The 13217-nt window shown below is 41.2% G+C and overlaps 2 protein-coding genes across 2 annotated transcripts in view; one reads left to right on the top strand and one right to left on the bottom strand.

Moving 5' to 3' along the window:
• Positions 1-3458: 3458 nt before the first annotated feature.
• ETH_00023040 (N-terminal acetyltransferase complex subunit ARD1, putative) lies at positions 3459-6023 on the top strand (the record flags this gene model as incomplete). The annotated part of the gene is made up of 6 exons (XM_013378763.1): positions 3459-3643; positions 4257-4366; positions 4991-5093; positions 5290-5363; positions 5617-5678; positions 5784-6023. The coding sequence occupies 6 exons, from the start codon at positions 3459-3461 to the stop codon at positions 6021-6023; spliced, it is 774 nt and encodes a 257-aa protein (XP_013234217.1).
• Positions 6024-8141: 2118 nt separating this feature from the next.
• The window catches only part of ETH_00023045 (uncharacterized protein), a gene marked incomplete at both ends in the record, with an annotated part of 7527 nt that continues 2451 nt past the window's right edge, over positions 8142-13217 (bottom strand). The window contains 5 exons of the mRNA XM_013378764.1: positions 8142-8395; positions 8860-8981; positions 9989-10143; positions 12257-12481; positions 12827-12994. Of these exons, the coding sequence (XP_013234218.1) occupies positions 8142-8395; positions 8860-8981; positions 9989-10143; positions 12257-12481; positions 12827-12994 (924 nt within the window). The remainder of the gene's footprint in view (positions 8396-8859; positions 8982-9988; positions 10144-12256; positions 12482-12826; positions 12995-13217) is intronic.

Consider the following 13217-nt stretch of genomic DNA (forward strand, 5'->3'; position numbering starts at 1 on the left):
GGTTTAGGGTTTAGGGTTTAGGGTTTTGATGCACGGAAAGAGATTCAGGAACCTGGGCACAGCGTGTCGCTAGCTGTGCCGGAGGCTGCCACTTTTCCCCGGAACCCTAAACCCTAAACCCTAAACCCTAAACCCTCACCAATGACTTTGAGTTTAGTTCCTCGGCTAATTAACTCCTCCGTCACGGTTGTGGCGCTGCGCACGATAAGGGCGTCGAAGTCCTCTGCGAAACAACGCAGTTTCTAAACCACCATTTAGGGTTTAGAGTTTAGGATTTAGGGTTTAGGGTTTAGGGTTTGAGAGAAGCAAAACCTGCCGAAAGTCACAAAGAGCAAAGGAGCATGAGGACATAATAAAACCAAAAAGGCAAAAAATTAAACAAAAAAGACAAAAAAGATAAAAAGTAAAAAAGGCAAAAAGGACTTAAAAAAGAAATAAAAAAGGATAGGAAAGAAAATGAATAAATGAATAAATGTATAAATGAATAAATAAATAATAAGTAAATAAAAATAATAAATAAAAACAAATAAATAGTTTTTGACCAACTGATAATTTCCAAAAGTTCTTCGTTATCGATTTTCTGTCGAGTCTCCACTGTCGAGACACTCTGGAGAATTTGAATGCCCGCAGCGTCGACTCCGTCGAGGGCCAAAACCCTAAAAGAGGGTCTGAGGAAGTGCAGCAAAACCCTCTAAACCCTAAACCCTAAACCCTAAACCCTAGGAGGGGGAGCGGAAAGGCCGCGGGCTTCAAGCGAAAAAACGCGGCAGACAGACACTGGATCCAGAGAGACACAAAACAACGCAACCCATAAACCCTAAACCCTAAAGCCTAAACCCTAAACCCTAAACCCTTACGCGCTGCTTAATTAAACACTATGTGCGACTTTGAGCAGCTATTAAGGGCCAAGTCTAGACCCTACAAATTGCGCAGTGGGCATCGAGCTCTAAACCCTAATCCCGAAACCCTAGACCCTGTAAACCCTAAACCCTAAACCCTTGGGCGTTTCAGTGAACCGCAGCTGTGGAGGGCGGGGCTGCCTCGTGGCTGTCTAGGGTTTAGAGTTGAGGGTTTAGGGTCTAGGGTTTTTGGACCCAAAAAGATTTGAATTAGAAATTAAAAACTGAAATTTAAAATAAATATTGATTGAAAGTTGAATTAAAGGAAAAGGGGGAAATTACTGCTCAGTCTGCGGCGCCGCCATGGTGACCTCGGGGTCGGCAGTTGTCGGAAAAGAGAGAAAAAAGAGAATTTTTGAAGGTCTTTGCTGCTCCGTTTTGGGATTTATATAATTCAAGATAAAATAAATCAAAAAAGGCTTTTTTTATTCATAAAAAAGAAGAAACATGATGCAAAATGCAGAAATAGGTGCTGCGCCGCCGCCAGCGCCTCCGCGGTGACTGTGGCGGGCACTACGGATGTACAGACACCCCAAATGCTGCCTCCTTTGCCCGACAAAATCTTTGCATTTTTGTTTATTTTTAAATTTATTTCAGTTATTTAATTCTATTTTCTTTATTTATTTCGAATTAAACTGCAAATGCGGAGAATTAAAGCCGAAATTTACCCCAAGATCACCAAGACCAGTGGTCACCTGCACATACACCCCGGGTGATCGTTCCATGTACCCGCGATAAACGGAATAACATGTTAGTAAAGAGTCTTTTCTTTTAATTTAATTACTTTTACTTTAATTTATTCAAATTTTATTCTTTTTAGACCCATTTGAGCGCTGCAACCCACTCTGACAACCACTGCAGCCAAAATAGCCACAGGGGGCCCCTCCTTGGGGGCCCCTTGCGCGGCCCCCAACAAGGGGGCCCCCCCAGCCCCTGGGGGTTGGTCCCTTGGACCTATGTACTACTCCTTAGGGTACATGGGGGCTTTTTTGGGGCCCCTCGGGGGGTTTTGTTTGCCTGGAATCTCTTGGGGGCCCCCTGGGGGCCCCTCAGGGGCCCCCGAGGCGACTCCTAGAGGATGGGGGGCCCTGAAATGCTCGAAAAGAGCCGCAGAAATGCTGCCTGCAGTACCCAAGGGAGCAGCAGCAGCAGCAGCAGCAGCAGGAGCAGCAGCAGGAGCAGCAGCAGCAAAACCCAAATTGCCTTATTGGGGGCCCCGCAAAAGGTTAAAGATGAAATAAGTTGGTTTTTTAGGGCCTCGAAATCGCATAGAGATTTCAAGGAGTCTAAGAGCTTCTTTTGAGTTTTTTTTTATTTTTTTAATATTTGTTCTGCAACAGTTTATTTCCAAAATGCTCTTCAAGAAGACAGAATAAAGCTTTTTGCTTAGGCGATGCAAGTGGCTAGTTATGGCTAGCTGTGGCTAGCTGCAGCCTGCAGCATACAGCTGTGGCTAGCCGTGGCCTGCAGCAGCTAGTTATGGCCTGCAGCAGCTAGCTGTGGCTAGCTGTGGCTAGCTGTGGCTAGCTGCGGGCCACTTTGGCTAGCCAGGCCTGCTCACGGCCAGCAATAAACGCCATCAGCTAGCTGCAGGTAAGCGTGGCCAGCTGCAGCTAGCCACGGCTAGCTAGCCAGCTAGCTAGCCAGCTAGCTAGCCAGCTAGCTAGCCAGCTAGCTAGCCAGCTAGCTGTGGCCCCACAAAAGAATATCTGCTGCGTTAAAAGGAGATTCGAAAAAGATTTAAAAAGAAAATGAAAAAACGGGGAGGCAAAAGGAAATAAAAGTGAAGAAGAAAAAAGTATAGAAGAGAAACAATAAGAAATAAAAAGAAAAGAATTAGAAGGAAATAAAAAAAGAAAATGAAACAAAAATAAAATAAAAAATGGAGAAGAAAACGAAAATAGAAAAGGAAACAAACAAAGACAAATAGTGAAGAAGACAGATGGCTGCAAAGCTAACAGCTACTAGGTAATCATTGCTGTTGGCTAAAACTCTTCTAAACCCTAAACCCTAAACCCTAAACCCTGAACACTAAACCCTAAGCCTTATACGCTGAAGTTTGCTGTAGGCGCTGCGGCACCCATAAGACCTACACTTATTGAGTTATGTTGAGTTGAACTTAATTAAATGAATGAAATTGAGAATAAAAAATAAAAAATAAACGAAATGGTGAATAATTAATAAAGAAAAAACCCAACAGGGAAAGCCCCGCAGCCGCCAGCAGCCCCGGGGGCCCCCGCCCGAATTCTAGGCGAATTTTTTGCCTTCTAAGCGCAAAATTGAAGCAATAAAAGCGTAAAATAAAGAAAATAAAGAATAAAACAATAAAACAAACAAATTGAATGAATTGAGCGGCTAAAGGCTGAAGTTTCCCCGTTGGATCTACGCGGCGTCGGGGTGTCTGTACACCTGAGGAGTTAGCGGTTATTTTTCCGGTTTTTCTCGGATTTTTTCGCCTTTTCGAAATAAAAGTGAATTTTATCGCATTAAATAGTATTTCGGATAAACATTTTGATTTATTGGCGCTTTGGCGCAGCTTTCCGCCGGCTTCCCGCGAAAATGTGCAGTCTGGTGCGCCCCAGCGACGTCTTTGACCTCTTCGAAATGCAACACCTCAACTTCGTCAATCTTCCCGAAAATTATGTAATGAAATACTTTTTCTTTCACTCTTTGTCGTGGCCGCAGCTCCCCACTGTAGCCCAGGACGGCCAGGGCAAGCTTGTCGGCTACGTCCTCGCCAAGCTGTGAGCTGCTGCTGCTGCTGCTGCTGCTGCAGGTGGTGTTGCTGCTGCTGTTGCAGGTGGTGTTGCTGCTGCTGCTGCAGGTGGTGTTGCTGCTGCTGCTGTAGGTGGTAGTTGTAGTGATGGGGGTGGTGGTGGTGCTGCTGTCGGGGTGCTTCTGCTGCCGAGGCAGCAGCAACAGCAGCAGCAACAGCAGCAGCAGCAGCAGCAGCCCCGCATCTGCTGCTCCTGATCCAGAAACAGCAATCCCAGCAGCAGCAGCAGCAGCAGCAACAGCAACAGCAGCAGCAGCAGCAACAGCAGCAGCAGCAACAGCAGCAATAGCAGCAGCAGCAGCACCAGCAACAGCAGCAGCAGCATCAGTCGAGCTTTGCATGCAGTTTGAATTTTTTCCATGCGTGGGGAATCTGCTGCAGCGACAGGGCTTTGTGGGGCAGCAGCAGCAGCAGCAGCAGCTTGATTCATTTGCTGCAGTTTTTTGTGTTTTTCATGTTTTTGAATTGTTCTTTTTCCATTTTAATTCCTTTTAATTGCTTTTAATTGATTTTATTCAATTCAATTGATATTAATTCATTTCAATTCATTTAAATCCTTTTTTATTTCTTTTTTTATTCAGAGAAGATGAAAATAGACAGTTTCAAAAACCCCACGGCCACGTCACTTCTGTTGCTGTTATGCGCCAAAACCGAAAACTCGGACTCGCCTCCAAACTCATGAGACTCTCCCGTACGCAAACCCTAAACCCTAAACCCTAAACCCTAAACCCTAAACCCTAGGCCCTGAAGTCTATGCCCTATATTGTGAACATGATCTGAGCCATAGGGAGCCCTAAACCCTAAACCCTAAATTGTGAATATGAGCTGAGCCGTAGAGGGCCCTAAACCCTGAACCCTAAACCCTAAACCCTAAACCCTAACCTGTGAAAATGAGCTAAACCGTAGAGGCCCTGAACCCCAGACCTTTAACGCTAAATTCTAAACTCCAAACCCTAAACCCTAAACCCTAAGCCGTTCACTCTAAAGCTTGTTAGACTCGAAGTCGTAAACTCGAAACCCTAAACCCTAAGCCCTAAACCCTAAACCCTCGTTGGCTTTGGGGCGCTGGCTCAGACAGGAATGTTCCAAACATTTGTTTTGGTTTTCTGCTCAAACCCCTTTTTAGGGTTTAGGGTTTAGGGTTTAGGTCACGCGGACGCCTTCTTTTGGGCTGGAATAAGCGCAGAATGGATTCGCGAGTGAATTCTTTTTGCCTTTTTAATTCTTTTATTCTTTTTAATTTAAATTTTAACTCAATTTTAATTTAATTTAATTAATTTAATTTAATTTAATTTAATTATTTATTTTATTTCAGAAAGAGCAATGCAAAAAGTCTTCGGGGCGGAGTTCGCGGCGCTGCATGTCCGCGTCACCAACAGGGCCGCTTACGCCCTTTACAGCAAAACCCTAGGCTACAGGTAGGGTTTAGGGTTTAGGGTTTAGGGTTTAGGGTTTAGGGTTTGGCGTTTGGGGGTTGGGGTCTAGGCTTCGGCGTGCAGGCGGGGTGGGCTTGAAAGCACAGCAGGAAAGCTGCGGCTCGGGGGGTGCAGGGTTGAGGGTTTAGGGTTTAGGGTTTAGGGTTTAGGGTTTAGGGTTTGGGGTTTGCGCTTGCAGAGTGCATGATATTGACAAGAGTTATTATGCAGACAAAGAAGACGCTTTTAACATGAGGAATTACTTTTGTAAAGGTAAAAATAAATAAAATAAATAAGTAAATTGTTAGATAATAAATAAATGCTATTGCTGCTGCGAGTAGTGCTGCTGCTGCTGCTGCTGCTGTGGGTACTGCTGCTGCTGCTCTTGTGCATGCAGGCCCGTGTAAAACAATAGAAGCGCTTTTTTCTAGATAAATAAATCTATTAAAAATGTACATATGAATATAAATATAAATATAAATTATTGCTGCTACTGTTGCTGCTGCTGCTGCTGCTGCTGCTGCAGACAAACGCGTGAAAGGCCGCCGCCAAAACGATTCTCAAGAAGACAAGACGCAGACGCCAGGTGTACGTACACCTCAGGGTTTAGGGTTTGGGGTTTGGGGTTTAGGATTTAGGGTTTAGGGTTTAGGGTTTAGGGTTTGTGGATTTTTGAGCCTGTGATCTATACAGGAAGCAGCAACAGAGCAGCCCACGGCAGCAACAGCAGCAGCAGCAACAACAGCAGCAGAAGCAGCAGCAACAGCAACAACAGCAGCAACAACAGCGGAAACGTCAGCAACTAATTCCAACAAAGGAGCAGCAGCGTCGCCCCAAACATCTCCATCAGCAGCAGCAACGAGCAGCAGCAGCAACAGCAACAGCAGCAGCAGCAGCAGCAGCAGCAGCAAAAACAGGAGGAAGAAGCGCTAGGGTTTAGGGAAAGGGTTTAGGGTTTTAGAAGGCCCCAGATGAACCCAAGGGAGGCTTCGAAACAGCCAAACTCTTTCTGTTTGAAATCTTGGGGTTTTTGGTCTAGGGTTTAGGGTTTAGGGCTAGGATGCTAAGGAGAAGCGTGCAGGCAGGGAAACGTGAGCTGTATTATTCATTCTTTAGGGTTTAGGGTTTAGGGTTTAGGGTTTAGGGTTTAGGGTTTGACTTCAAATAAATGCAGAAGAAGAAAAACATTTAATTAAAAACAGAAATTAAAAATAAATATTTTATTCAGGTGTCTGTACACCTGAGCCCCACTGCATTTGCCGTTTTTGCTGCGGCGTAGCTTTTTATTCATTTAAAATTAAATAATTAAAAAGAATTGCAAATAATTAAATTAAAGAATTATACATAATTAAATTGAGTATTTGTTTTATTTTATGTTTATAAGTTAAATTGAAATTTAATTTATATATTCAAAAATTCCTTTTTTCTGCCTTTGGCTTTTGGCCGCGGAAGGCGGCAAAAGCCCCAAAAGGTAAAAAGGCAAAAAAATGAATAATAATAAATAATAATAAAAATAATAAGTAATAATAAAAATAATAAATAGTTAAAATAATAGAAATGATAGTAATAAACAATAATTGGAATAATAATAATTAGTAATAATACTGATAATAATAAATAATAATAATAATAAGTTACAATAGTAGCAATAACGATAACAACACTAATATAAATAACAATAACAATAATAATAAAGCTAAATAACAACAATAACAATAATAATAATAACGATAATAATAATAACGATAATAATAATAACAATAATAATAACGTAATATCATAATAATACAATAACAATAATAATAATAATAATAATATAATAATAATATAATAATAATAATATAACAATATAATAATAATAAAATAAAAGAATTAATTGCAAATTCACTTATTTGTCTGTTTGGCTCTGCTGTGGAGGCCCACCCAAGGGGGGGGCCCCCGGGGGTAGAAGGGCTGGAGGGCCCCATAGGGTTTGGGGAGAACATGTTCTGCATTGGAGTCGCATTTGGGGTCATTTTTCGAATTATAATTGAGTTTTAATGCATTTAAATCACTTTTGGACTCGTGTTTGCAATTTAAATTCAAATTTGAACCTTTATTTGCCCCGAAATCCCCTTTTTTGGCCCCAAATGCCTCCAGATCCACCCCCCCCGAGCTGTCTGTACACTCCAACGGCCAGTACAGCGAAGGCCGCAACGGCGCCGTGCTCCTGAGGTGTACGTACACCCCAAATCAACGAACCCTTCGAATACAATTTGCAACTTTTATTTATTTTTTAAAGATAAAGTCAATATCAAAACAAAAAGAAATGAAAAGAAATAAATAGAAGTAAGAAGAAAGGGAATAAGAAGGAATAAAAAGAAATAAGAAGAAACAAAAAGAAACTAAAAGAAATAAAAGAAACAAAAGAAGTTAAAAGAAATTAAAAGAAATAAAAAGAAATAAAAAGAAATTTAAAAATATGAAATATCAAAAGTCAAAAGTTATTTTGAATTACCTGGGCGCTGTCTCCTCTATCTGCTGCTGCTGCCTGTCTTTTGCTGCTGCTGCTCTTATTATTTGTCTCCTTTTGCACTCCCTGCCTTGCTGCTGCTGCTGCTGCTGCGCTGCTGCTGCTGCTGCTGCTGCTGCTGAGAGGTCCTGCTGCTGCAGCAGATCCGCTCTGGTCGTGGCTAGCTGGCTAGCTAGCTGCTGCTGCAGCTCGGCTAGCTGAGGCAGCATCGACTGCAGCACAGCACCTCCTCTGCAAACCCTAAACCCTAAACCCCAAACTCTAAACCCTAAACCCTAAACCCTAAACCCTGTGTCTTCTCTGAAAGTAAGGGACAGCTGCAGAGCTGTCTAGACACCCGAGATATCTTTTCTTAATTTTCCCAATTTGATTTTTGGCTTCTTTTCAAATTAAATAAAATCAAAATCTAATAAAGTTCAATCAATTAATTAATTAATTACTTAATTAATTAATTAATTAATTTATTTATGTACTCTTTTAATAAAATATATTAAGTATTTACTTGTTAGCTGCTACTGGGCTATAGCTATTTGCCATGGTCAAAACAAAAAAACTGCTGCTGCTGCTGCTGCTGCTGTTGCTGCTGCTGCTGCTGTTGCTGCTGCTGCTGCTGTTGCTGCTGCTGCTGCTGCTGCTGCTGCTGCTCGCTTGCTTGCCTTGTAGACATTTGTCTCTGCCTGGAGGCAGCGGCGTTTGCTGCTGATCTGCTGCAGCCGCTGCTGCAGCAGATTCAGCTGCAGCAGCAAATCAGCAGCAACCAACTTGTTTGAGCCTGTCTTCTGCAGCAGCAGCTCTGCAAATAAATAAAATAAATAAGTATATAGATAATAAATAAATAAATAAATAAAATAAATAATTAATAAATAATAAATAATAAATAAATAAATGAGTGAAGTGATCAATAAATAAATTAATAAATAAATACATAAACAAATAAGTAAACAAGGAACATATATACAAAATATCAATGTTTAACTTAATTCTATTCTTCGCATGATATTTAATTTGATTTAATAATTTAATTATTTCATTGAACTAAATAATTTAAATATCTAATTAAACAAAACAGTTTAATTATTTAAATTAAATAATTATATTAATTAAAAAAATACCATTTCCTCCATCTAATTCCTTTTTAAATGATTTTTTGCAAATTAAAAACCTCTTGAATTGAATTTTTTTCTATTTTATTTTATTTTAAATTAATTTAAACACTATTATTAAATTTAATTCCATTTATTTATTTAAATTAAATACCATTTCCTTCATTTAATTCTTCAAACTTCAAATCCAATTCCATCAATTTCCTCTTTTGACTTCCCAGTCGATTTTGAAGTTCTTCAGCTTTCGCCTGCAGCTCTTCCACAGGCGGCTCCGGCCTGCGCAAACCCTAAACCCTAAACCCTAAACCCTAAACCCTAAACCCTAGAGCTTAAGGCCTAGACTCTAAACCCTAAACCCTAACTGCGGCACTTTTGCACGGGCCGTAGGAAGACGCCAACGCCGGAGGAACGCCCGGGATGGCTGCCAGAAGCTCATAAACCCTAAACCCTAAACCCTAAACCCTAAACCCTTGTTCCCTAGAGCGCTACCTTCCCGTTTCCCTCCAGTGCCGGCTGCCATTAGGATTTTCTGAGAACAGAAAAGCCAGCAGAAAAACCATGATTTAGGGTTTAGAATCCAGGGCTTAGGGTTTAGGGTTTAGGGTTTAGGGTTTAGGGTTTGGGGTTTAGGGCTTAGGTACCGAGCTCGAGTTTGAGCTTCTGAAGATTTATCTTTTCTGCAGCTAGCTGCTGCTTCAGTGCTGCTGCTTCCTCAGCTAGCTGCGGCACTAAGTTTGATTGCTTCCGCTGCTGCTGCAGCTGCTGCTGCAGCTGCTGCGCCTTCAGCCGCAGCTGCCGCACTTCCTGCAGCACAAGCGAAACAGCTAGCTAGCCAGCTGCCAAGTTAGCCAGCTAGCTAGCTAGCTAGCTACCAAGTGAGCCAGCTAGCTAGCCAGCTAGCTACCAAAGTAGCCAGCTAGCTAGCCCGCTAGCTAGCTAGCTAGCTAGCTAGCTGGGTAACTACCCAGCAATATAGCTAGATAGCTAGCTAGCTGGACAGCTAGCTAGCGACGTAGATAGCTAGCTACGTAGCTAGCTCGCTAGCTCGGCGGCTAGCTGCATGTGCACGCAGGCGCAGCTAGCTGGCTAGCTAGCTAGCTAGCTAGCTAACTAGCTAGCTAGCTAGCTAGCTCTCTAGCCAGCTAGCCAGCTTTGCTGGGCCTGAAACCTTGGGTGCTAGGCCTTCATCGATGACGATAGATGGCTAGCTAGCTATTCGTTTGCTAGCTAGCTAGCTAGCTAGCTAGCTGGCTAGCTAGCTAGCTAGCTAGCTTATGCCTTACGGCCTCTGCCTCCTGAGTGGCTTGCAGCCCCCGCCTCTCGGCGAGCTCTGTGCACATGCACACACAATTTGCTGCTGTTGCTGTTGCTGCTGCTGCTGCTGTTGCTGTTGCTGCTGCTGCTGCTGTTGCTGCTGCACTATGTGTGTTGTTTGCTGCTAAACAAACAAATCCCTCGAAATAAATCAAATGAAATAAAGATGCAAATGAATAAAATAAAAAACAAAACAAAATAGAATTAAATCAAATGGCAAAAAAAGAAAGACAAAAGACAAACCAAATACCAAATTTATTTGTTTACAGCAATTATAATTATAAATAAATACATCGAAATAACTGATTTAATTTAATTTAATTTAATTTGTTAAATTTAATTTAATTAATTTAATTTAATTTAATTTAGTTAAGTTTAATTAATTTAATTTAATTTAATTTAGTTAAATTTAATTAATTTAATTTAATTTAATTTAATTACCAAATGCATAACTTCTTTCCCACAACAAACAAAGCTCATCATTCCTGCGGCGGATTTCAGGTGTACGGACAGCTCAGAAAGTGGCATTTATTCCTCCAATTCTTCTTCTTAATATTTATTTATTTATTTATTTATTTATTTATCTTATTTCATTTGTGTTTATATTTGTTTATTTATTTGTATGTTTATTATTTATTTATTTAGTTATTTATTTATTTATTCAAATATAATTCAGATTTAATTCAAGTTTAATTTGAATTCAATTCAAATTTAAATTATATTTAATTTAAATTCCATTTTAAAAAATGCAATTATATTTCCGCAGAGGCAGCAAACAAAAGCCGGAAAAATGGAAATAAAACAAAAGTAGAAATAAAAATAAAAATAATAAACTTGTAATTAAATAAACCCAAAATAAAAAGAATTATAACAACAAAACTAATTAAAATAAAAGAAAAAGAAAATGAAAGACTTGTTGCTGCGTTAATGCCTGGCTGCTGCTGCTGCTGCTGCTGCTGCAGCCAAACCTGTCAATTAAGTTCACGCCAGTGATATTTCTGCTTTCGACAGCAGCATAAAAATGATTTTTAGTTTTTCTAATTTCAATTTCCAAATTGCAAAGACAGGCATTTCGCCTCTCAGCTGCAATCAAACAAGCCTCAGCTTCCTCTGCAGCAGCAGCAGCAGCAGCAACAGCAGCAGAGCAGCAGCTGTGAAAGCAGCAGTGAAAAAGACAGTGCTGGAAGCAGCAGCAGCAGCAGCGGCAGCAAAAGCAGCAGCAGTGCAGCAGCAGCAATGACTGGAGGCAGCAGCAGCAGTGGTGGTAGTAGCAGCATTATCACTTCAGCAGCAGCAGCAGCAGCAGCAGTGATAGATGCAGCATTGATAGCAGCAGCAGTGGTAGCAGCAGCAGCAGCAGCAGCAGCAGTCCAGCAGCAGCGGTGACAGAAGCAGCAATGAGAGCAGCAGTGATAGCATCAGCAGTGATAGAAGCAGCAGTGATAGCAGCAGCAGTGATAGAAGCAGCAGCAGCAGCAGCAGCAGCAGTAGCACTGTGTTGTTTGTTTCAGGCGATTGCTGCTGAGTGCATGAAGGCGCTGCAGCAAAGAGCAGTTTTGAGAAATCAGCATTCCAGGTTGCTGCTAAAGATCGCCCGCTGCAATGGTATTTGCTGCTGCTGCTGCTGCTGCTGCTGCTGTGAGAAGCTTGAGTGTTTGAATCTGGACTACTCTACAAAGACTTATTCATTTCTATTTTCAATGTAGATAGTTTTTGATTTGATTTAGTTTCTAGTTTATTTTATTTCGTTTATTTTTGCTTTCGGTTGGATTTTTAATTTAATTTAATTTAATTTCGGTTTTTTTAATTTGATTTTTAATTTAAATTGGTTTTTAATTTAATTTAGTTTTTATTTCTTTTGGAAAAAGAAATCTTATTTTGCTTCGTTTGCATGCAAGCTACGAGAAATTAAATTAAATTAAATCAAAAACAGATAAATGAGTAAAATAAACAAGCAAATAAAATAAATAAAATAAGTAGCTAAATAAATACAATTAAAACAAATAATAAATAAATAAAATAGATGAATAAATAAATAAAATTAGAATAAACAAAAGAAATAAATAAAATTAAAATAAATAATAAATAAATAAAATTAAAATAAATAAAAGGTAAATAAAATTAAAACAAGTAAATAATAAATAAAATAAATAATAAATAAATAAATAAAACTAGAAAAACAAATAAGATTAAAAGAAATAAATAAAACTAAAACAAATAAAAAATAAACTCCTCACAAGAGTTTTGTTTTTCTTTTCGCGGGCCTCTCGGGTGTACGTACAGACTTCGTTGGCCAAAATGGACTGTCTTTTGAGAAGTTCCAAAAGGGTTTGATTTGCTGCCTGCAGCAAAAGCGAGAGTCTTGTGGTTTGCTGCTGCGTCTCTTTTATTTTTGCTTCTTGCTGCTGCTGCTGCTGCAGCAAACTCGACAGACGCGCGGCTGCCAAAGAACCCTCCGCGCTCTGCGGCAGCAGCAGCAGCAGAAGCAGCAGCAGCAGCAGCAGCAGCAAAAGCAAGAAATCCAGGTGCTTAGATATACTGGGATGGATAAATGCAGTTTGAGTTCCTGGTGTATATGGCTAGCTAGCTAGCTAGCTGGTTTATCAACTGCAGCAGCAGCAGCAGCAGCAGAGGGGAAATCACAGGGAAGAAGAGCGAACTACCCACGCGAAGTAGCAGCAGCAGCAGCAGCAGCAGCAGCAGCAGCAGCATCACCCCAACGAGCACTAGCAACAGCAGCGAACGCAGCAGCAGCAGCAGCAGCAGCAAGAGCAGCAGCAGCAGCAGCAGCAGCAGCAGCAGCGGACTTTGAGTTGGATTTGTTCCTGGAGGTCTTTGTAGATCTTTTCTGCTTCTGCAACACTTTGTGCTGCTTGCTGCCGCTGGCTAGCCATGCTGCTGCGCAAGCTAGCCCAGCTAGCTATTTGCTGCAGCAGCAAAGCAGAGTCTCCCTGCAGCTCGCTGCGCCGCTTGCTCTGCACGCAGCAGCGAGGGTTCAGGGTTTAGGGTTTAGGGTTTAGGGTTTGGGGCTTGGGGTTCAGGGTTCGAGGTTCAGGGTTTCGGGTTTGGGGTTTGGTGTTTAGGGTTTCGGGTTTGGGGCTTAGGGTTTGGGGTTTAGGGTTTAGAGTTTGGGGTTTAGGGTTTAGGGTTTAGGGTTTAGGGCTTAGGGTTTAGGGTTTAGTGTTTAGGGTTTGGGGG

Source organism: Eimeria tenella, genomic scaffold (genome assembly GCF_000499545.2).
Source record: "Eimeria tenella Houghton genomic scaffold, Eth_scaff98, whole genome shotgun sequence".
Classification (NCBI taxonomy): Eukaryota; Apicomplexa; class Conoidasida; order Eucoccidiorida; family Eimeriidae; genus Eimeria; species Eimeria tenella.